A 24,463-nucleotide genomic window follows, 5' to 3' on the forward strand; every position below is an offset into this window, starting at 1 on the left:
CTTGGGGAAAAAACCCTCTACAGAAGAAAGGACCCAAGAGCATAGATCTTTGTGCCAAAGAAAAGCATTTAACTTTTTTCCCCTTTGATAAAAATCTTCCTATAAAAAAGCCAAGGATTCCCTCCCCCCAGCTAAAAAAAATAGAAAGTTTGGATTTCCGAAACTGGTCCAAGTTGATGAGACCTTGCCATTACTCTTATTAGGAGACTGTAATTAAAAACAAGGTGATCCCAGGGTGACCGAGGTTTTAGCAGATGCCTTGGCTTAAACAACACAATTTCATCAGGCAGAAGAGACCCCTGAAAGCGAAGCAACCGCAGGGGGGTTCCCTGGCCAAGACACCATTAAACAAATCACACCAGGTTATGAGAGCTGTGATGACCATCCTTGGCTGAGCAGTACAAACTTTCCATCACCTACTTATTTTTCCTTGCTCAAGTCTTGGGGGTTTCTTTCCTTCTAATATTATTATTATTATTTTTATTATTTTTCTTCATTGTGCGGCTAGTGGTTGCAATTGCTTTCCAGCTTCCCTTTGGCATGGAGATCTCCTAAAAGCTGCAGGTTTATTTCTGTGCAGCTTTCACCATTCACAACAGATGTCTAGTTTGTTTAAAATATTCAACAGCTTAATGATTAATCAAGTAATTTCACCTACAAAAATATGTAATTTTATGCTATAAGGCTTAAAAATGGCATTATCTGCCAGGAAAAAAAAGCAAAACAACTTTGTGTGCTCATTAAGAGCCCTAGAAACCAGCTGGGCTTTGTAGAACCAGGGCCTTTTATTGCGGCTGTTTTCCCCCATTCCCTCCCTCCCCAGCAAGGTGGGAAGCAGCTTCGCCGCAGCATCCTGGATTCCTGTCATCATGCCTTGTCAGAGCGATATCTTGTTTCTTAAGAAATCCTCCTCAAGGAGCAAATCCCCGCTGTCACCTTCAGAAAGTCCCTTTTGCAGCATTTCTGCCCAGCACTGGCCCCAGCCTGGCAGCGAGAGGAGGCAAAACCCAAGGGCTGGGTCTGCAGCCACCGGGACTGGGACACACTTCCAGGCACGTCATTCCCCAGCGGGACGCTTGCCCCATGGAGGCACAGTCTTGGCTGTGATGATATTTGGTAGGACAACTTGTCCTCAACAAGGCTCTTGCAATTTGCCCCCGGGGATTTGCCCCTTTGGGCTGAGCTGGGGCTAAGCAAGGTTGCGGTGCTCTTTGGTGCACTCTCGAGAAACGAGGAACCAGAAGAGCATGCTGGAGAGCTGGAAACCTGCAATGTCTAGTTGCCGTGAGGACGTTCACGACTGATTTAATAGTGTGAGACTCAAAGTGAACTGGTTTATTTTAAGCTCGCTGAGACCAAGTTTGCCTGGCTAATGCAGTCTGACTTTTAGATTGAAGACTAAGTATCTTGAGACTTTGGACAGATTCTTTGGAGGACACACAGCTTGGAGGAGGAAACCAGATTCAAAAATAATACCTGGAATTGTTTCAACAGTGCTATAACTGATCTTACCAGGACCAACGGAGCAGCCAAAGTATGGCCATCTGTTTCCGCTCCCCCCTGCCCTCCCGGCTGACTTCAAACCACCCCACCAGCAGAAAATGCATTGAGCATCCCATGGAGGAAGGACAATTCAATAAACCTAAAACCAAAAAGGAACACTTCATTTTAGCAGAGGAAGCCATAGTGACGTGACTCACTCGGTGGCTTTTGAGGCTCTCCCCCACCTTTCAGCACTGTCATTTAGAGGTTATTTTTGCGTTTGCCCTGTTACAACCACGCAGCTCTCAAGCCGTGTGCTGCTCCAGAGCATCAGGGTGGTTAAAGACATCTTTGGGCTTGCTGCCTGCTGAGCTGAGCACGCTTACAGGTTGGGATGTACAGGAACCATCGGGGATTGTGCACCTCCATTCCCTGATCTCTGGGACGAGTATATGGGAGACAGGCAGAGTTTTGGCTCCGCTTCTTCCTGCTCTTGACCTGCCAGGTCCCCTGCCAGCGACCTGCCTGGCCAGCTCTGTCCTTCCAGACAGGACAGCGGGAAGGGGATCATACTTGTCAGGCTCGGTTGCTTCCCTCACCGCTCCTGGGAAACCTGTCCCACCTCTTACCCTGGCCACCCTTTGCTGGTCTGGGTAATGTTTTCTTATTGTGGCTTGGTCACAGAGTCCTTCCCTTGTGTAGTTTGGCCACTGCTTAAAGAAGCCTCCAAAGAAAACCTTGGTAGGGAGCATCATCCCTAGCCCCGAAGGTGAAGCTGGCCAGCGTGGCCACGCTGGGGACAGCTCTAGCAGCAAATACTCAGTGGAGATTCATCTTACTCAAAGCTCAAGGGCTTTGGCAGCCCCGATGGCTGCTGCATGCAAGGAAAGGAAGCCACACGGCAAGAGCGCTCTTGCCAGGACGGCTCCGTGCACGCAGACTCCTGCTCGTACAGAGCTGGTCTGAGCAGCAAGGTGGGTTTATCGGGGAGTTTTGTGCTGCTGCCTCAAGCCAATTCCCCACTTGAGCCCACCAAGGTGCTGCACTGCTGCACCCTCCTTCAGACAAGAGGTGAAAACAGACCTCCGGGATGGTCTTTTCAGGACCGTCCTATTAAGCCATCTGTATGACCACATTGGCAGTAGGACCATACTGCGACACAATATGTTGTCTCAGCACAGGACACGTACTCAGAGCCCCCAGCGCTTCAGCTGATGGGGATTTTTCTTCCTTTTCCATCAGCCACCGCTGTAAAGCTGCGCTAAGAGGCAGCTACATCCCCCAGCAGGGAGCTCTGTCTCATTAGCAGAGGTAAACAATTCCTCTGAACGTGACGAGTCAGGAGAGCATATTAAATATGTCAATATCTTAGGTTTTTTAAATCCCTGCTCCGGAACAGCATGTCGCAGCAGGAGAGGACCCCCTGGCGCTGCTCAGAGCCCTACTGCACCCCAGCTGGCATCTCCCCTTGCTTGGGGCAGCTCCCCCTCTTTGGGAGGGGAGTGGGGAAGCTCCCGGGCAGGTGCTGTCAACCTGACCAAGCCAAGCAAGCCTGAGCACTCCATTGATTTCCCTTGCTCAGGTGGCACAGCTGCAAGCAAGTGAAAAATAATAAAACTATAGCCATTTGCTTTTAAAACAGCCATCGAAGCATCCATTTAGTTAGCCTCCCTGCTCCGGGGATGGGCACCGCACCGGAGCTCAACAGCTCCGGCTGCAGCCCTTCCTCCCAGCACACATGGGGATGGCAAAAGCCAGACGTCGCTCAAGTTAAGGCTGTAACAGGGGGAGCAAATCCCAGCACGGAACTCGTGGCTTTACCATCGGGCAGGTGCGTGTCTGAGAGCAAGACAACGTTGAAAACAGTGTGAGTTTTGCTCCATTTTATCAACTGGCTTTTGCTGCTTTCCCTGGCAGCCTCGTGCACACACACATGACAACACATGCTTTATTTACGGGAGTCCCCTTTTCTCCCCAAGGCCACCGCTGCATCCCCTGCAAAGGAGCCTGGTGCTCACGTACAGATCAGCTGCTCGCTATTTTGTTTTATCCCCGCTGCTGGCAGAGCAGCCTTCTGCCTTATTTACAGAGTGCTACTTGCACGCTGCTCAGAAGACAGAATTATTTATGTCCTCCTGAGCTTTTCTAGGCTCCTCGGCGCTGTGGCCTCCACTCGCTGTGCAAACAGTTGCTCACATTCAGTGCGTATCTCCTAGCTGCGGGGAGGCACCAAAGGCCCATTTTACAGACGCGGAGTGGAGGAGCTCTAAGTAGTTCCCAGGACTTTTGGTTGCCCAACTGGAGGTGGCAAAGCCCAGATTTTCCAAAGCACCTCATGTTACACATTGTTTTCCACATTCAAAGCACAGCTGCGCTTTGCACCCAAGAGCATCCATTTGTCCAAGCCAGATCCCCTCCTCTGCTTTGCCCGGGGTATACACAGGGCACCCTAAAAGCAGGTCACAAGCACTTAGACTCCAAGAGCTTCCCAGGTCAAAGCAAGCCCACAGTGCAGGATCAGTCCCCAGTGCCATGGACACAGGAGCGGCCTCTTCCCACGCTTCCCTATGCTTGTAGCGGGGTTCTCCCAGCCCTGGGACACAAGCAGCCTGCGCAGACCCCAGCCCCTCATCTTGTTTGTTTGAGCCCCCAGGTACTAGCACCAGCTCCCTGTGAGCCGGGGACCAGCAGCCCCTGCACCCCGGCACAGCCCTGGCGCTGCAGGAGGTCCCCGGGGCCGGGCAGGAGCACGCTGCTCCCCGCACACAGCACCTTCCCACGGACTCCCGACCGCGCACAAAGCATTCACAAACCAAACCGCAAAACCCGGCTCGGTCTTACCTTGCAAGTCCGCTGTGCTCGAGAGGGCCAGACCTCATGCCCCAGCAGGCTCCTCACCTCCAGCCATCGGCTCTGAGCAGCTCCAGCTGCTTTATCACCTCCTCCTCTGCCAGGTGGCTCTGCCTCCCTGATGAGGGTCCCACTGCAGTAGAGCCCGCTGTCGTACCAGTCCCTCTGCCTCCCTGATCCTCTGGATTTTGAGTCCAAGCGGGAAGTAAAGCGACAGCAAAGAGATGATTCGCATGCAAAAAAGATTTGAAGTGTGTTGCAGAGTTTTTTTGCGGATGGTAGCCACTATAACGCAGCCCCACGTCACCCCCAAGGCAGCTCTGACCCACACGCTCCTGAAGGAAGGGGCTGCAGGGCAAGAGAGACCCCAGCTTGTAATGACGGGCTTTAACACATGTATGCTTGAGCAATAAACCCATTGGCACGGCTAACTCTGATGCCCACCTCCGAAACTTCAACATTTGGTGTGTGACCTTGACGATATGTCCTTAGTGCAGTTCAGCACACGTGGATGCGTGCGTGTGTCCCATGCAAAACATGTGAGCTTGACATGCACTGTCAGTTGTGGGCAAAATGGGATGGCTGGACTTCTTCTGCCATTGCCCAGGCCTGCAGGCAACGAGTGACGTAGCAGCGGACATTGTCGCCTGGATGGGATGAGCCATCCTTCCCACCGTGGTCCCTGCGGGCGGGTGAGGACCATTGCACCTCCTGCCTGCAGCTGGGGAAGGCAGCGTGGCTTGGGAAGTGCCTGTCCCCGCAGGCAGCAGGCCTGCCAGGCACAGCTACGTAACTCAGTTTCTGCAAAGACGGACGTTAACTGACATTATCTTGTATTTGCCACAGGCTAAGGGCACCTGGACAAGCAGCAAGTGGCTGGGGACAGTGTTTAGGCTGCAGGAGTCCTGGGTCCCTTCTGGGTGCTGGCGGGTGGGCACAGAGCTGCCTGCCCTGTTCCCTTCCTGATTCCTTCGCTGTCAGCTCAGCCTCTGGTTAGTTTGGGCAGGTTGAACTGAGGAGTGACCAGCGATGGTCATCACATTGGGCTGAGCGGGTGCACGCCGAGCATACCTGCTCTGTTTGTCCCCAAGGCCAGGGTGCTGTCCTGCGGACAGCAGAGACACCGGGAGCTCAAATCTCTGCTCTCTCCACTACCGCCCGGTCCTGTCCCAGCTCAGAGCTGAGGAATCAGGTTTCCCTCCTCAAGCCGTGCTCAGAGGCACTGGGGAGATGGTGTCTCCCCAGCCCATTCGGCATCAGGAGCCATCAGAGGCATGGATGTGCTTTGGGGATTTCAGCCATTCGGTTCTTGCAAGGGAGCAGGGGTGAACGCAGCTTTCCATGGGCTTGTAACTCGGCCAACCTTAAGCGAAGTTTCTCAGAGACTGTCTCAGGGAAAGCGCTTTCTATGAAAGTTGCCCCCGTGCCAAATTGAAAGGCCCTTTCCCGAAGGGCCTTTCAAAGGAAACAGCTCAGCCGTTCTTACAGCAAAGGCAAAGCCACATTCTTCTGTCTTAAATTCATACTCCAGTTTCAGCCCAGCAGTTAACATTTGACACAAGCAGCTAAAACCAGGGCCCAGTAACGGTGCGAGCTCAGCTGCGTGCCCACGATGCCCACGCGATGCCCAGGCGTTGCCTTCTTCTCTTGTGACCGTTGTTGTTGTTCCAGGAGAACCCGTACCTGTGCAGCGACGAGTGCGATGCCTCCAACCCAGACCTGGCCCACCCGCCGAAACTCATGTTCGACAGCGAGGACGAAGGGCTGGCCACGTACTGGCAGAGCGTGACGTGGCGCCGGTACCCGGAGCCGCTGCTAGCCAACATCACGCTGTCCTGGAACAAGAGCATCGAGCTGACGGATGACATTGTGATAACCTTCGAGTACGGCCGACCCACCATCATGCTGCTGGAGAAGTCGCTGGACAACGGGAGGACTTGGCACCCGTACCAATATTACGCAGATGACTGCATGGAGGCCTTCAGCATGCCAGCACGGAGGGTCCGGGACCTCTCCACCACCAGTGCCAACAGGGTCCTCTGCACGGAGGAGTATTCCCGCTGGGCGGGCTCCAAAAAAGAGAAGACCGTCCGGTTCGAGGTGAGGGACCGCTTTGCCATCTTTGCTGGCCCCGACCTCAAGAACATGGACAACTTGTACACCCGGCTGGAGAGCGCCAAAGGGCTCAAGGACTTCTTCACCGTGACCGACCTGCGGATGAGATTGCTGAGACCGGCCCTGGGGGGCACCTACGTGCAGAGGGAGAACTTGTACAAGTACTTCTATGCCGTCTCCAACATTGAAGTCACCGGCAGGTAATGGCTGCTGTATTTCTTCGGGCGTCTCTTCTTGGAGGGATGAGAAGAGGGTTACTGCTAGAAAACTAAGCCATCAGCGTTTCTGTCGACCAGTAAGATTATTGGTGTCTCTCCCTCTGATACCCTCTCTCCCAAGGCAGGGCAGTATTGGTAATAAAACAGATGTGTCCTTGCAGGGAACGGCTGGGGCACCTCCAAGGCTGGCGCGGGAATGTCTGAGAGAAGGGCTGTGTCCTCCCAGAGCTGGCGCGGGGGGAGCTGGGACACAGCTTGGATGGACAGTTGGGGTCTGAGTTCCCTCTGAGATACCCTGGCCCCAGCTGTGCAAACACGGGCAGCCTCTGCCCAAAAATCTCAGGGGCGACGCTAGTGGATCTGGGGGGGTGAGGAATGAGGCTCGCCTCACTAAACTCCTGCTCACTGCCAGTACAAGCAGGGTGGGTCATCCTGAGTCAGTCCTGCACCCCCGGAGCAGCCTAGGCTCCGGCAGATGAAGTTTGGGGTGAGGGTAACCCCCCCGACAGATCTGGGGCAGGGGAAGGCAGGAAGGGGGTTTGTTTCTCCTGGTTTTTGTTTTTCATTTCTCTGTACGATGCCATATGTTACGTTATGACATCAACTGAAAAAGCAAAGTAAGGTGGAAAAATGCCGAGATGGCTAATTTCCCATCCAGCTTGTGGATTCAGCTTGTGCGAGACTTACAGGCGAGAGGGGAAAAATCTCCCCATCACCCACCCCGTGCTAACAAGAATCACCACAGCGACAGAAGAGCCGTTTGTATCGGTTCCAAACTGTTTGCTTCTGACACTTGCAAGCAAAAATGTTTTGCAGGTGCCGCCTAGGCTGGCTTTGAATGTGCTCCAGGGGGAAGGAAGCTGCAGTGAGGAATAGGAGAGCCCTTTGCTCCCGCGGGGGGAGGCAGGAGGCAGCGGTGAGGGCAGCAGCAGGCAGAGAGGCTTGGCTTCTCTCGCGGCGCAGTCGCCTGTGTGGGATGAGCAGCCGTGGCTCTCAGCTCGGCTCGCAGCGTGTCGGCGTGCCCGCCGCCGGGATTGCTCGGGGAGGAACCCTGGGGAGCTCAGGCACACGGGCAGAGGTGCGGGAGAGCACCGTCAAGCGCATCTGCAAGCGCCTGGGTTTCAGTGCAATGTGCTTCTGTATATAAATGTGCGGAGAGACATTTTACACCTGCCCCTAAGAAGTATTGCCAGGCGTGCTAAATATCCACAGTCCTCGGAACAGCTCAGGATGGGGCAAAATAGCAAAGCAAAGAGGCTTGAAAGGAAAGCAGGCAAAGGTGAGAGGAAAGGCCAGCGCGTTGCCTTCCCCTCCACCCCGAACACAGCCAGTCCTGCCCCCTGCTCCGTCTGCCGCGGCTCTGCTCCCTCCCGAGCGGCTGAGCTGCCCGCAGGGATGCTTGGTGTTAACCGACAGCGGTGGCAAAGCCACAGGGATGAATTCCCAGCCAAAGCCCACGCTGAGGGGCGGCCGGCAGGAAGGGTTGGAGCTGGTCTATCAATTTATCCAGGCTGGTTAGACTCTGTAACAGGGACACAGAGTTTTCAGCTCAGAAAGTGGTAAATTAGGATTAAATATTTGATGCCCTTGTGCAATGACCTTTGGCTTCCAAGCACAGAGATGACTGTGCAGGTAACCAAGGACTTGTTACTGCACCTACAGCACCTTTGGGGTACTTGATGCTTTAAGATACACGTTAAAACACTCTTGGTGTCCCATGAATGCCTTCCTCCCCAGGGGCCGTTACCTTTTCTGCCTGTCTTGTGCAGGATATGTCACTTCAGTACTTTTAACTTCTGGCTGTGCTGGTGGGATTCTCCACAAACCAGCATCTTGCTAGTTGTCAGCTGTCTTCCTCCCCCCACCAGTCCCCCAGCATGTTTTGAACTCACTGTCCAAATTTAATACTGTTTAATAGCAGCGGAGATTGCTTCAAGAGATAAAATCCCTATAAACTTTGTGAAAAGAGTCAACTAGGACAGGGGAGGAAAGCTCCTTCAAACACCCCGGGGAGAGGTGGGGCACAACCTCTATGAGACATCCGAGAGTCCACAGCTGCCTGCATCCTGAGGACAGCACTGGCGAGGGAGGGTCGGGCTGCGAAAGCCGGGTGGAAGCTGCAAGGCTGCTTTTTCGCTGGGGCCAGAACGAGACGGGTTGGGGTTTGTTGGCTGATTCCTGGTGGCCTCCCCCCGGAGCTGGCACGCTGCCCGCGTGGACGGCTGCCCGGGTGGACGGCTCGCCTCCGCTTCCCTCTTGGCTCCATTCACTGCGAGCTGCCTGACAGCGACTCCTCCATGCAGCAGGGAGGAGAGGGCTTTTCCTTGGCCGGGGACACAGAAAACTCTGAAATCTGCTTTTTCGGGCCCAAATTCCAAGTCCTGAGCTACAGCAAGACCCAGCTTTGCTTTGCTCCAGCTCTCCCCAGCTGTCCCCGCTTGCTGGGCTGGTCCCCAGGAGAAGGGGACGCTCATCCTGGATGGGGAAGAAGTTGATGCCTGGCCTGGGCTGACTCTTCCAGCTCCGATGGGCGCAGGGCAGGACGGCCAGCTGAGGAGCTGTGGATAAGTGGTGTATAAGGTGGAGAAGCTTCATGTGAATTAACTCTGCTCCTGTGATTATTCCAGTCTCGGCAAGCAGGTTTTTTTGCTGGAAAGCAATCTAATTCCAGCTGTAAGCAAAGCCAGTTACAGTGCAGGGACTAAAACCAAATTAAATCTTGTGTATGGCTCAACAAGGGGTGGGTTATTGAGAGGAAGAGAGGAGAAATCAATGTGAGCCTGACAGGAGCGCTGTGCAGGGAAGGGGGGAGGCAGGGCTGGGGACGGACGCGTGCTGCCTCTTCCAGGACATGGGAATGACCACGTTCAAGAATAGGAGGAAAGTGCCTAGATAAAATGGGGGGAGGTGTTAGGGAGTCACTACAGGGGTCATGGAAATGAGAGGGAAGATGATTATGAAGAAATGAAGGCTCAAAGGCAAAAAGCAGCCAGAAAATCCCACCAGGAGAGCAGAGGAGCCGGTGACTTACAGATGTGAACAGCCCCGGGTGGACGGAGAAGCGGTGCCCAGCCGCGGTATGTGCTATCAGAGGAGCGGTGTGTGGCATCGCCTGTGCCCCTGTATGGCACCAGGATTTTGGCAGGCAGCTGGCAGTGCCCGCAGGGTGATGAGACACATGGCAACTCATTTCCAATTGATGTTCACGGTCAAGGGAGGAGCAAAATGCTTTGCCCTCAGAGCAGACCATGAGCCTGGGTGGTTTCTCATGCCACAGCCTTAGCCGGTGGGTTCAGAGAGGTTTCTCTGATGCCCCTGGGCCACGTGCTCCTGGGCCCCCATCCAGGTGCACCCCATCCTTCACCCCTCTGCTTCTCACCAAGGAATACCCCTCACTGCGATCTCCCAGAGCTTTTGGGAAAAGCAGAAAGAGACGGAGCAAAGGACATGGGGAGAAGGGGAAGGAGTTTGCTGCCTTCTCTCCCCCTGTGGGCCAGGTGGACAGGGGCAGTCAAGAGTTTGCCAGGATCTCCAGAGGGTCTGGTGAATCCTGAGGGTCACTGCTCCCTTCCTGGGTGTTGGTGCAATGGGCTGGTGCTTCAGGGCCTCCTCTGCCTGCTTCGTCTGCATCTCCTCCTCCCACAGCCTCAGCCAGGTCCATTTCTCCGTTCATGGCCAACAGTTTATTTTTACTCTCTTTCTTCTTCCTGGTATCTTTTTCTTTTCTCTTTTTTTTTTTTTTTTTCCTTCTTCCATCCTGTCCCTATTGATCTGCAGAGTAACTGGAGATGCAGAGGAGTCAAGACAGGAATAGACACAAGCAAGCCCTTGGCCTGTGTGCTTGTGTGTGTGCCAGGCAGGGTGGGGAAGGGAAGCAGAAAGACTTTTCCCCGCAGATCTCTATTCACCGCTTAGTTTTCTCCTCGGTGCAGCAATGAGCTCAGTTATCTCCTCAGGAATGGGTGAATGAGCTTTTCCTGGCTGCCAGGACTGATGGCTGGCGCGCTGAAAGCTGCCGGTTCTCCTTCCATTATACACCGTGTCTCTTTGGAGTAATTTTTTCCCCTTCATAATGAGCACCACAGTGCTCAGCGGGGCACGCTCCATCACGGAGACATTAATAAGCCATAATTGAAGTTAATGTGCCATGGCCAGGACATGTGGATCCAGTTAGGAGAAATCAGATTGAGCAGAAGTGAATCAATTTTAGGCTGATTATTAAGATTTCTCTCCTTCGTCCTCCCCTGCCCAGTCCATGCTCTGTCTGTCCGTCTGTCTGTCCATCCTGCTGGTGGTGAGCAGTCCCTGGAGGAAGGCAGGAGGAGGGAGCATTACTCATCACCAAGCAGCTCCATGTAACAGTGCCTCGTCTCGGGCTTTGCTCAGGCCAGAGGCACCGACAAGAAGATGAGGTTTCCAGTTTTGTAACGGCATTTCCTTTCCTCTCTTCACCAATTGCTTTTCTGAGGGTTTCCTTGGCTTCTTTTTTGCTCACACAAAAGAGTTGAAAGGAAAGGCCCTCTATGTTCCCCTGCCTTGATCCCTGCCTTCCTCTTGCGCGGTTCTCGGTGCCGTGCATGGATGCTCTCCGGGAGGCTTTGCTCTCCGCATGACTTGGATTGGTGAGTTTGCACTAGCGGAGCAGAACGAATTTGCCCAGCCTGTTATTCTGGCGCCAACAGACAGGATCAGGCACTCCAGACCTGGAGGATCAAGGCCATCCCCCAGAGCACCTCCTCCAATAAATCAGGCTGGTTAATCGTCAGTGGTACCCGCATGCAGGGAATACTCTTTTCTGCCTTCTTGGTGACTCTCAAGATGTGGTGATGCTCGATGCTGTATTGCTGTTAAAGATGAAGCAGTTCCTGCTCAGCCTGGAGGCTGCCTCTTGCTTCTGTCCTCCAGGCCAGCGCAACGACGGCAGCTCAGCACGCTTCCCCTGCGGTTGTAGTTCAGCTCGAACCGGGGGTGCCAGTGCAAAGCGCGTCCCGGCTGCCCCAGGCTGCTTTGCCCTGCTTGGACTTTCCTCCTTCTGGCTCTGTTGATTAAGTTGTTGGAGAGCCTCCAGCCAATCTTGACTTTTGCAACAAAGCGGTCTCTGAAAGGGAGGAAAGAAGCAGGTTTGGTCCATGGAACAGTCTCTTGTTGAGGGTCTTAGATTTTGTGTAAAGACCGATGTCCCCGTTGAGCACCTTTCCCTGAGGAGCAGGGTGGGACCCGCCGGCTGCACCACCGCTGCTTCGCAAAGAGGGACAGGCAGGGACCTGGGGTAAATGATCTGTGAGAGCGTGGGCTTCCCCAGCCGAGCTTGCCCAGCCCCAGTGCCGGAGTATCACCCCCAAAATAGCCACAGGCTCACCCAAATATCCCCCAAGAACTAGCCCAACGCCCCTGCAGCCCGCAGCCAGTCCCCGCCCGTGCTCAGCAGCTTTGGGAAGACCATGACAACCAGGGCGAGCACCACCTGCGGCTGGCCCCGCTCCTTCCCCCGCAGCTCCTGGCGGCCAGACTTCGGGTCCCAGGAGGTAACAGCATCCTCATGTCAAGGACAGCCAAGTCTGTGCCAACAGTGCGCCACGTTCCTCGGCCTGTCCTCGCCTCCGTGCTGGGCAGCCCCCGAGAGCTGGATGGCTGAATTTCCCTGGCGTTCCTCCAGGCTGGAATTAGCTCGAGTTCAAGCAAAATCTTGCTCTTGGTCATATAGTTAAATTAAGTTAATGCGCAGCAACTGTTTGCTTGGCTTTACTTGAGTCTTGTAAAGGTTTTTACTCCCACTGCAGCAAGATGGAGGGGAAACTTGCTGAGAGGGAGGGAAGGAGTTAGCGAGAAACCCGGAGAGCTCCTCCTTCCCCCAGACACTCGTGACACTTTGTCAATAGCCGGAGACGGATGCCCAAGGTCCTATTACCTGCTCCTTGCTTCGGTTTGTGAAGGTTTTTATTTCCCCTCTGATTTTGTTGCCGAATTGCGTCCGGCCTGAGCGGATAATAGAATTTCATCGATAGACTGAGAAGGTGATGTATGTTAAAGCACTTAATATAAAGAGACTTCTACAGGAGCCCAAATTCAATTTGGCCAATGAACTCAATTGCAGGCATTATTGCATTCCAGGAGAAAGACCAAGAGCATTTATACATATTACTCTGCAAATATTTATGTTCACATATCCCTGTGATGTCCTCTTCACCCTTCCTCCCTTCTGTTGCCTGACCCCCTAATGGGGAACTTTGGTTTCGTGTTTGCTTTTTAAGACAGCTTTGAATGTAAATAATGTTCCACCAGTCAGCAGGATCTTGACAGCTGGTGAGTGTCAACTTATTTAAAATAAATAGCCTCTCGAATGGGAACAGCCAGCTAGCGTGCTCTCCACTTTGGCATCTTTTAAATTGCCTCCTCTTTGTAACCCAAACCTCAAATAACTTCGAAGGGCAGCAAGGAGGGTTCCTCCCCGCCGGGAGGACTCATCCATCCCTACGACACAACCAAAAGTGAAAACCCGCAAGGGAAAAAAAAAAACACCCACAACATGTCCCTCTGACCTAACCCAGGGTTTTCTTTCAGCTTTTTGGCTCTGCAAAAAGCAGTGAAACCCAGAAGCCTCTCTCCCTGGTTCAAGCGGAAAGAAACAACATGTTAAAATGGCTTTTCCTCCCCCTTCAGCCCCTGGACCGTAGGCTGAGTTATGCTCCCAGCCCTGCTCCTGGGATGAATGAGCCGCTGTCGCCTTCTTCAGCCCTTTCAGCCCTGCTCCAGCCACTGGCAATAGCGAATCTCTGCTGGAGCGATCTCCCAGCAAGGCGAATCCTAATATAAGTGCTCTCCACAAAGGAACGGTGCTTCTTCCGTGGCCCAGCCATTAGAAGCTATTTTTACCTGCTTCTGCACGCACAGATGGGCCAGAAACAATCCAAGCTCAGCGCCTGTTATGCTTTGCCCAAAAGATTTGCTCCCTGCTTTTGCTGAGCTGCCAAAACAGTTGCAAAGGAGCAGGTAAAAAGTGGAGAAGTCACGGCCAGGCAGCTGCGAGCAACGGCTGGGGATGACAATAGAGAGATGGAGAAGAGTTATTCATGTTTCCCCGAGAGCCGAGATCAGTTGAAACATCATTTTCCTTGGGGACGGAGAGGAAAGAGCTCCCTTCAAACACATCATCCCATGAGACTCATTAAAGGCTCATCAATTACAGCGAGAGCAAACAATTCAGGGGAAAGCTATCATAAGCCTTCCTTTGGATGGCTGTCATTAGCAGCCCTCCGCTGTGCGCTGCCTCTCCCCAGTGCCAGCTCGGGTGAGCGGAAAGGGAGCAGGGGGGCACCACTGCCATGCCAGTGATGGGAGGGAAAGCAGGAGCCCGGTGGCCCAGGAGCCAGCAGGAGGGGACCAGGTCTCCACAGCATCCTTGGGGCCACGTGGCCGTACAGTAGCATCCTCATGGCAAGCACAGGGTGGAGATGAGAGCACAGGCTGGGCTGGAAGGAGACTTGGAAGGGAGGTGGTGGCCCACTGTAGCGGACTTCTGTTGCCCCATGTCCTCACCCAGGTTCTTTTTTAAGGAGCTCGGGGCAAGGCAGGATTGGGCCATGGTGGGAGCTGGGTGAGAGGTGTATGGGGACAGAGCAGCTCTCTGGGTCTCCACCCAGCAAGCGGTTCCTCCAGCCCTTACCCAGCACAGCAAGCGGGGTCACGGCGTCAGGCCTGAATGGGGGGTGCCAGCACCCCAAGGTCTGTCTGGCTTAGCCCCACAGGGAGGGAGAGGGATGAAGAGATGCTCTTTGCCTTTCTCTGCCTTGCTTCCCTGCTCTGCAAGTGGGGCTACGGACAGAAAAGAGGTTGTAAAACACATAAGGATCCTTGGAAGGAAAGCAAAGGGCTGGGGTGGCTTTTTAAAATTATTTCAAAAGTCCTTATTAATGAAAGCTCAGGGACAGGGGCTGCTTTCCCACTCCCAGCGTGGCTCCTGCAGGTTTGCGGCACTCACCCTCGGCTGCACCCCCTTTCAAAGCCTGCACACAGGCATCTCCTTCCCTCGCACGCGGGCTTGGCACCAGATGTGTCTCCAACCGCTCGCTGCTGTGACCTCCAGGATGCTGACTTGGAGAAATGCAGGGACGGCAAACTGTTCTTTATGGCTGTAAAAAAAAAGAAAAAGAAGGGAAAAAAAAAAAAAAAGGACACTTTCCTATAAACTTTCCTTGGCGCTCCAAGCTCCGTGATGTTCCCTGGTGGAGGCATTGGCAGCATCAGACCACACTGCACCACTCTGGGGGATGGCAGCAGCTGAACGACCCGCACTAAAATAAACTCATAAATACCCCGTCGTGCAAATGGTAACATGTTGGGCCAATCATTGCTCCAGCAACTTTTGCTGAGGAACAGTGTGAGCCAGTTTCTGTTTAATGCAAAACGCAGTTGTGAGCACCTACTAACAGCCCGGTGCAGGACTTGGGCGTCCCCAGGCCATGGAGGGTGCCTGTGGGTGCTGTAGCTCCTGCCGGGCGTGCACTGGGGCTGCTCTCCTCCAGGCTGCGCCCCACCACGGCTGCATCCTACGTGGGCGCTGAATGCTCACCAAGAAACAGCGCCATCACTGCTAGCGTTGACCCATGAGCTAGAGAGGAGAAACGCTCCCAGCTCTTCAGACCACCTCCGGAGCCAAAGAGACCATATTGCAACCAGCCCTTTGCTGGAGCAGCCCTGGGACTGGAGCGGGGCCATCGCTGCCTTCTGCAGGACACAGCGCAGGTGTCTGCCCCACTGCTGCTCTTTAAGTCTCATTGCTAAGTAGCTCCTAACCTTTCCCTTCATCCTCTCTTTCCTGCGATGGCTGGCCGCCCGAGGAAGATGAGCGGAGGCAAGCAGGACTAGCAGCTCCCACCCAGGGGACTGGGCTAATGTGATTTACTCCAGTCTCCACCAGCTGGATCTTGGCTGGGGGAAGATGTGCACAGACCGTCGGCAAGTGCATGTCCTTGGGCTGCAAGCCCAGAGGAGGAGGCAGAGAAGCCTGAAGAAGGGGTTAAAGCCGAGCCTTCGAGCGTGAACAGCAGGGAGGCCCGGATGCAGAAACCTTCACACAAAACGGGGTTGGCAGTCGGGGCTGGTTGAAGGCGCTTGGCTGTTCGCTATTAAATAATGCAGCCTGATTGATTGGGCTGAAAAGTGCTGTGCTGCGGGGTCAGCTTGCTGGGGTTATAGTTCTCTGCTTAGATTGATGATCCTCAAAGGTCGAATTCAGAAAGCAATTCCCTGGTAAAATTGATCCTTTGGATAACAAAACTTTTGCACAGTGGCGAAGGGCCGAACAGCGAGAAATGTAAGTGACCCAGGCGCAGGCAGGCAGGGTGACAGGCTGCCTCTGCTTTCTCTTTATTTAATTTACCTTGTTTACACTGATTAGGAATTGAGAGTCTTCTCTGGGAAGAGCAGTGCTCCATCAGCCCTACACGCAGTGGCTGGGGGACATCCATGAGCACCCACCCCTGTCCCTATCCCACTGGCAGGGGAGCATGCAGGTGCCTTTGCAGGGGCAGGAGGCAGCTGGGGGCTGTCCCGGGAGCTGGTGCTCAGCTCCCAGCCCTCCTCAGCAGCAAGCGAGCAGTGTGTGTGTACAAGCAGGCACGTCTGACTGCCTCCTGCACGCATCCGTGCCTCGCTCTCCCGGTAGCGAGAAGGCTGGGTCCCGCTGCTTGGCGGAGGTTTTGTAGCTGGAGCCAAATTAACGGTGAGCAGATTTCACCCTCCTGTACGGCAGCAGCTTGGAGCCAGCAGAAGCACCCCGAAGCAGCTGCTTGGCCCTCGGCCGGGGATGCCAGGAGCAAGGATGTGCTCCGGGCGGAGGGGGTGATGGAGGCTGCCCCGGGCCACCACAGGGGTCCAGGTGGTGGTGACCCAGGGCTGATGTCCTCACTGCGAGACTAGCGGGGTCAAGGACAGGATCCAGGCGCTGCCCTCCACATCATCCCAGACTTCAGAGAAAACAAGAGGGATGCCAGGCCCTGCCTTCCTTGTAGCCCATCCCCTGGGGCTCTTAAACTCCCCCTCGGCTGGATTTTAAGACTGCGCCCTGGAGCTGGCTCCATCCCCTTGCTCCTGCCAGCGGTAGGAGGGAGAAGAGCTGCAGCTCCCAGACAGAAGCTTTTGCTCTGATTCAGGCTGGGCCCAGAGCGGCTGCGGTGAGGCTCTGACCTGCTTTAACCTGCTATCTCGCCTGCTTGCCTCCCGTCTGCTCATTTTGAAGCGAGACAAGGAGGCCGCGCCGGGTGGACGCTGAATAATTCAGAGTCAGGCTCCGCAGCACCCCAGGGCTGAGCATCACCTCTGCCAAAGGGCTGGGACAGCTCAGCTGAAATCCTTCCTCACCAGAGGCAGAGGGGACACGAAGCGGCTGAAATACAGCATCCCTCCTGTGTAGGTACCGGCCAAAGCCGCTTCCTTCCTGCGGACGCTCAGATTCATGGCTTGCTCCCAGAGCACTGATGCTCGCAGTGCTCGGAGGCTGTTAGTGCTTTCAGCCGTGACGCGGCATCTCCGGCTCTCGCTAACACACAGATTCAAGCGGAGCATGCTGAGTGTGTCTGCCTCTGCTCCATGGACCACATTTTCTTCCTTCCTCCCTTTTAGAGACTGCAATATTCCCTCCCCTGCTTGGTCAGAGACAGGGCAGGGTTGTAAGACGGGGAGAGAGACCATTCATCCAGCTTATGCTTAGCCTCTGAGCGGGGTTTGCTAGAATTAAGGACAGGGAGGGGAGGGGGAGGGAAAAAAAAAATCATACATGAGGTCAGCTTATCCAGCCATGCGTAAGGAGGAGCCCAGCAAAGGCGGCCTCAGTGGGTCAGGCAGGCGGCTGGGGAGCATCTTTGGGGGCTCCAAGGGAGAGGGGGAGAGGCACCAGGAGCTGGTGGGCATGCGCGGCGCCGGCAGCCGGGAGGGACCCAGCTCGTGGCTCCCAGCCTAATCCAGGTTGTTTATCCCAGCACACACAGAGGATGAGAAGAAGCAGGTCATGCCTCCTCTATCTTCTCTGCAAGCGGTTTGTTCCCCTCAGTTTTGCATCTTTTGAGCAATTAGCCCAGCAAAACGAAGCACTGCCCGGTCAGACTTCTCTGCCCGTTCACATAAGGCACAGCATTACTGTTTTCTAATGGTTCTGCTTCTGAGAGTGTAAATTATTGCACAAAGCAGTGAAAACCCAGCAGGCTGTGCTAGGGATCCGCTGTCTGGAATGAAATGAGAGATTTTGGTCCCCGAAGTCTCTGTCTGATGGCCTGAGCTCGGGCCCGGGAGTCACTAGAGCCACGTGTGAGTTATGGGCTCAGCCTCCATGCTCTGTGCAAGTCACCTCCGGAGTCTGAGCAACAGGAATTATTGTGCACGGAGATAATTATTCCCTGCATACTGCACTACAGCTCATTAAAAGTTTGTTAATGTTTGCGAATTGCTGAATAGTGTTTTTCATTGTTGCCTTCTCTGATGAGGCGGGGACTAAAAGGCAGATTTTGATGGTGACTTGTTCTCTGTGTTATTTTGGTCACAGCAGGCTGGGGCTGCGCTGCACGTAGGGAAAAGGGTTTGTGTTGCGCAGCTTCACACCACGAGAGAAAACACTCTTGACTTTAGCACGCTGCGCAGGGGTCAAGGGGCTGAGCCCCACCAGTGTTAGCTATGCTTCTCCATCTAAAGCTCGAGGCTGTCCTCTCTGCCTCCAAGTAAATGCCTACATCTGAGTCAATCACTCAGATTTCTGAAAAAATATGTGGGACTCCTCACTGGAGTCTCAGCTGGAGACATTGACTTACCATTAAACGATCTGTGCCACTGCAGTCGGATGGTGGGAGTAAAGTATCTCTCATCTTGGAATAGAGACTGCAGATCCACCTTGGGCAAGGATGTGGACATCGTAACCCCAGCACCAGATGCCTGGGGAAAACAGCTGAGTTCAGTGAAAAAATCCTGCAGAAGGAACAGGAAAGGGGTAACTGGCCCAGCTTCACCTCTACATTTTCATGCACACGGACAGCACTACGCCAGGGGCAAGGAGGAGTTGCAGTAATACCTGACAGCTCTTCTCCCGTCTTCCCCTTCCAGGTGTAAATGCAACCTCCACGCTAACCTGTGCACCTTCAAAGAGGGCAGCCTTCAGTGCGAGTGCGAGCACAACACCACAGGGCAGGACTGCGGCAAGTGCAAGAAGAATTTCCGCTCCAGGTCCTGGCGAGCAGGATCCTACCTGCCTCTCCCCAACGGGTCCCCCAACGCATGTAAGTAACCTGCAGCGAGCCAGCCCTGGCCGCGCTCCCACCTTGGGCTGCCCAACGCCCACAGATGGGAGCGGATTCTCGTCTTGTCCTTCTCCATCAGTGCAGGATGCTCAGCTTTCAAAAGGGAAGCGGGTATTTACCCGTGTCTTGGTACACAGAGAAATGAAAGAGGATCTGGGTGGATGCAGAGGTGATTTGGCTACTGGTAGATGAGTGATGAGTCCAAATGATGGTCGAGAATAGGAAGGATGACCTTGGGCCAAGATATAGGTCCATGGCTTTGTGGCAATGCAAATTACTGTCCTTTGAAGAAGACATTATTTAGCCACAGTGGAGCACTGACTGTGGGGGGCTCATGGGCTCAGCGCTGGCACTGCTCAGCTGTGGGAGTGCAGGTTGCTTTCTGGATTGCTTTCTGGCTCCTGTTCTGTGTGTGTCGGTGTTTCAGGCAAGCGCGGCGAGCTGCCGTCCCTCTGCGCAGCTCCAGTCTCATCCAATTGCCTGCTGGAGCAAGGCACTGACAGAAGCAAAGGCGCACAGATGAGATGAAGGATGCATACCCACCATTGTTCGAGCAGGGGAATTGGGGCAGGAAACATCACAGATGGGCCAGTTTCTCCTGGGTTTCTGTCCAGTCCACATTAGCAGACTTGTTTAAATGTCACAGAGCCACAGTAGCCGCTCCAGCCTTTCAAACAGCAGCTCTGAGCATTACCAAAGAGAATCTTTTCCCTGCCTCCCCCCAAATTTTTTGAAAGATTTATGTGCTTTAAGATGATCAAAGCTGAAATTCAGGCTCCGAAGGCCGTGATGGGAATGTTTTGTGTGTGCCAGGGCTGGTAGATGAGCAGGTTCTTTGAAAGGGAACGAGCTTGTCAGCTCCCACCAAGCGGCTGCATTGCTTCAAAGGAGCCTGGGAGAGTTTCTGGTGTTGACAGGCACAGACATGCTGTTCTCTCTCTTTCCCTCCCCTCCATTCCTTGTGTCTCTTCCTATTTCTCTTTCTCCTCTGCTCTTTCTTCTCCCATTCATCTCTCTTCCCCTCTGTCACTCAGTCTTCTTCCTCCCCCCAACCCCGACTCTCTCTCTGTTGCTTCCTCCTCTCCCATCAACATCATCCTCTTCCTCTGCAACAGAGGCATTTCTCTGAAGTCCTCTCCTCTTGGTGGTCCTGCTTCTTCCATCACTGGTCCTGTGCTTTATGTTCACGCAAAGCTGAGACTTTCCATGATTCATCCACTTGGTACAGTAGAGAGGACCATGGCCTTTAGCCTCCCGGGTGCCAAAAGCCAGAAGCTGGTCCTTGGATGGCCTTCGACTGGCGGGTTTGAAGCCGGTGGCTTTGCAGCGTCCTGTTGAGCAAGTGCTGCGATGAGAAGGGTGTTCAACCCTTCTCGCCCACGGAGAGCTGCCCCAGGCGCAACAACCTGTTTCAGACCCTACAGCTTGTACTTAGCCCAGTGAACCTCAGAAGATGTGCTTGTCCTTTGCTGGGCTTTAACGGTAGGTCAAGGAAGTGGTTAACAGAAAAACCCATCAGCAAGGACCACGCTGGTTTTTCTTCCCCAGGTGAAAGGCTTGAGATGCCAAGACCCCGGACAGCACTGTCTGGTTGCCTCTGTGGTTTGACAAAAGCAGCTTTTAAAATGTTGCAGCAAACTGATACGAGCAAGACCCCTGCTAATTAACTGCTGTTCGGTCCCGCGTCGTGTATCTGTTTGATCTTCTGCTGGTATCAGAGCCGACGGCGTCCTGCTTCCAGTGACCGGGCTTCTTCTTGTTTTTTTCCAGGTGCAGCTGCAGGCTCAGCCTTTGGCAGTAAGTAAAAACATAACTGAAATGCTGGCATTTAACACCTCGGTACATGGTCCTTGCGGATGTCACTAGGAAAAAAAAGAATTGTTTTTTTCTGTCCATTATCATTTTCCAGGCAATAAGTCTTCCCTAATTATGCCTCATTTTCTGTCCTGTCAAAGAGTCTTATATTTTTTTCCTTTGACTTCAGTACCCTCATTTTGTCTCTTCCTTTGGCATGGTTTCCCCCCATGAGGTTCGTTAGCATGGCAGCCGGAAAGGAAATAAAAAAAGACTCTTCAAAACCACCGGTGCTCGCTGTGAACTTTTCCCCCCCAGTATTGCAGACTTCTGCTGTGAGAAGGAGCTGGGTTTGAATTATTTGGCATAGCATCCAGTCTGGGTCACCTTGGGCTATCAATAAAAAAAACCAGAGAGAGTGTGTGTACATCTGTATGTAGACGTGTATGTATATGAACATACGTCTATGAAGTGTCGGCAGCAAAGACGGTAGAGCTCAGCGGGGATTTCTATTGAAAGATTGATGGTATCGTAGGACTCCTTATTTAACAAAGCTGGAGGTAGTTTGATATCAAAGACTCTTGAGTTTTGGGTAAGCAGAAGCCTGGGTTCGACTTTTGTGGCTCGGAACTACCTTCCAGAAGAAACAAATCGGAGAGCTGAATGAATAATGAATTCTTTGGTTTGCAGGCAAGTGGAGAGAATTGGAGGAGAAATAGTTTCAGAGAAATGCAAATGCAATTAAGAAAAATGCACCTAATTGAAACGTGGAGGGGAAGGGTTTTCTGGGTAAATGAACCATATTTAGATTTTAAGCAGTTAAATTTAAATAGTTAAAAATGTCAAATAAAAATTAAAGGTCTCCCTTAAGAAACTTAGGATTTAAAAAAATTAAGTGTTTAACAGTCCCAAGTATTCTTTGCTTTTCTGGTCAAAACCATTGTGATAACTCTTTTTCTCCCCCTTAACAGAGCTCGGCATTCTCAGTGCTACCTGTGTTTCACTGGAAAATGTTTCCCATAACATTTTTCTGCTAGGGAGAAGCTGGGGGGGATGCTGGGAGCGATGTGCAGGAGGTGGACAGGAGGGATTTGTGTCCAAGGCCAGTTAAGGAGAGATTATTGAGCCTGCATAGGAGACTAGAAGTGACCTAAATTAAGTATTTAAACTAGCTCAGGGCTATTATGAAATTAAGCATGATAATCTGCATGAAGCAGTGGGACAAACAAGGACAGGAGGGCAGCAGGTGTAAGTTAAGGAGGAATTTGTGTTCCGAGTGTTTTTTCAGTTCAGGCTGTTGTGGCGAGCACGGTCGGGTGGGCACCGCACCCGGGGTCGCTCCTGCTCAGCTCCACGGGGGCTTGCTGAGGTTAAGCCATCAATTAATTTGCCCTGCTGAACGAAGGGCGCCAGTGGAAATTAATACATGCTGATGGTACGGGTTGGTTTCGATGGTGCTGGGTAGTTTGCTGCCTGGGGGGTGGCAGAAGGGAATGGTGCTGTTTATGGAGCCGGGGTAGGCAGGGCTCTGCCAGCTGGCACGTAGGTGTCAGGCAGCGGAAGCACACCCCCCGGCAGGGCGGGCTGGGGGCTCCTCTGCACCTCCCGCCCGCTCTTCGCCCCATCTCTGCCCAGGCATGCTTTCATTTCCCCTTTTCAGCTTAATTGGCAATTAGTTTACGATAGAGCTGTAAGTATTTAAGCCAATATCTGCACCAACAGAGTAAGCTGATACAGCCACAGCCTCCGGCCCCTGCACGCATACATGTGCTCGCTGCATCCAGCGTCATCGAGCCACCATCGCCTTAATCCTCTTGGTGCCCCAGTTGTAATCGCACTGAGAAATTGGTCACCAGTTCAGGCTGTTGTGGCGAGCACGGTCGGGTGGTGCCGCACAGCAGCGGCAGCCTCATGGGCATGCGGGCTGGGAAGGAAACCCTCTGTTCCCCCCGAGTAGGTGCCTCCCACCTCTTCTCTTTGCTTGCTAGCGTATGAGCGACCGCAGCAGGTTACCACCGCAAAAACGACCACCACAACAACGCCCACCACCACCACAACCACCACCACCAGCATCCCCCTACCTGCCACCACCACCCAGCCAGGTGGGTGTCACACTCCCTGCCTCGCTCGGAGGGCCAGGGCTCCACCGCCGGGCTCCTCTTTTCGGCTGCTTCCCATCCCGGCTCCTCCGGTGGCGGTGGGGAACGCATGGGGCTGCCATGTCGATGGCCCTGGTTATCTGCTCTGTAGGATGATAAAGGGACATGGATAAAAAACACCCTGACTTGGTTCACATCCCCCAGCCTCTGGGCAGTCCTGGTTTGCTTTTCTTTCTATTCAGTCCAAGGACACTTTGACACGTGTAACATGAGCTAGGAACAAGCTTTGTGGTCCCTATAAGCAGGGAGCCAGCCACAACGGGTCCACCTCAAAGCCAAGAGACAACCACGCCATGGGTTGACATCCCCCCCCACCGGCTGATCTCACTTTGCTGTTGCTCTGTTATCATCAGGGCAGCAAGAAGTGAAGCCAGGACTGGATACGGGGCAAACAACGCTTTTCCCTTTTTTCTCTCAATTTTGCTTTTTTAAAAAGAAAAGATTTTCAAAATCCATCCCTCCTAGAGCCACTTGGCAATGTTGTCCTGCACAGGGCTGGCATGGCTGCAAGAGATGCTCTCTTGCAGCTCCATCACAAGGCAGGGCAGGGCAGCAATGAAGGCTTTACTGTCCCACTGTAAAATTAAACCAGTCTTGCCTGGCTGGAAGGAGAGGGGAATTGTACCCCATCCTGCTCTATCCCCGACCTCCACATGCGATACCAGAGCAGGCAGGAGAGTTGCCCCCGCTGTACTTGCTGGGTGCTGCTCCCAGAGCGCGATGGGGAAGGCTGGGTGCTGCTCTGCCCCACCGGCCGCTCGCTCGGACAGGGAACCTTCCCCGTGGAGGGCTGCTGCCTCAGCGCGCGAGCGGCCACCTCCTGCCACTTACCGCCAGACTCAGAGCAGCCCGCAGGCTTTGCTAAGTCATGCCAGGGACGGGACGTCGGGTCAAGGGAGAAGCTGGCTCTGTCCTTGCTGGCTCTCCCAATCCTGCATCAAGTCCCTGTGGCCAGACTCAGGGATGTAATGCAGGCTGGCTGCATCTTCTAGGGCAGTTTTCCGAGGGCAGAGCCGCACTCTAACATTCCCCAGGCGGGCGCTGTACAAGCAACCAGGGAGTGTGTGGGGCTGGAGCTCACACACACGCCAGAAACACCCTTTCCTAATTTCTAAAATCATCCCGTGGAGGAAAACTTTTGTCCTTTTTCTGGGGGTTCCTCCTTCCCTCCCCCCGTCAACAAGGAGACAGCGTTTTCACTTGTCTTTTGGAAGTGAGCAGATAAAACTTAACAGCAGGACTTTTTTTTTAAGCTTCTCATGGAGGAATTAGACACGCATTCCTCCCCTTGCCATGCTTTCGGGGCCTGATATTTCCCAGGAGGACGTTTTACACCCACAGTATGTTAGTAACAGTCTGTCTGGGGGAGCTGCCAGAAGCCAGTCAAAGGGATGAGGAAACTTGATTGCATGTTTATGCAAATATAGATATATTCATGGAAGTACCCTGCTTGAGTAGTTAATCAGGAAGCTGAGGGTTTAGCTCCAACTTCCACAGAGTTGGAGTGACCCTGGGCAACAGAGTGCAAGTCTCTTGACTGTTAAGAAGTGCTCCTCACATAGGT

At 53.5% G+C, this 24,463-nt stretch overlaps 1 protein-coding gene across 3 annotated transcripts in view; it reads left to right on the forward strand.

Moving 5' to 3' along the window:
- Positions 1–24,463, forward strand: part of NTNG2 (netrin G2) — a 52,025-nt gene that overhangs the window by 17,425 nt on the left and 10,137 nt on the right. For 2 of the 3 annotated variants that reach the window (XM_076355526.1, XM_076355525.1), the window contains exons 3-5: positions 6,004–6,647; positions 18,753–18,925; positions 20,717–20,743. In XM_076355526.1, the coding sequence (XP_076211641.1) occupies positions 6,004–6,647; positions 18,753–18,925; positions 20,717–20,743 (844 nt within the window). The remainder of the gene's footprint in view (positions 1–6,003; positions 6,648–18,752; positions 18,926–20,716; positions 20,744–24,463) is intronic. The other variant, XM_076355527.1, reaches the window with a different exon arrangement.

Source organism: Aptenodytes patagonicus, chromosome 18 (genome assembly GCF_965638725.1).
Source record: "Aptenodytes patagonicus chromosome 18, bAptPat1.pri.cur, whole genome shotgun sequence".
NCBI lineage: Eukaryota > Metazoa > Chordata > Aves > Sphenisciformes > Spheniscidae > Aptenodytes > Aptenodytes patagonicus.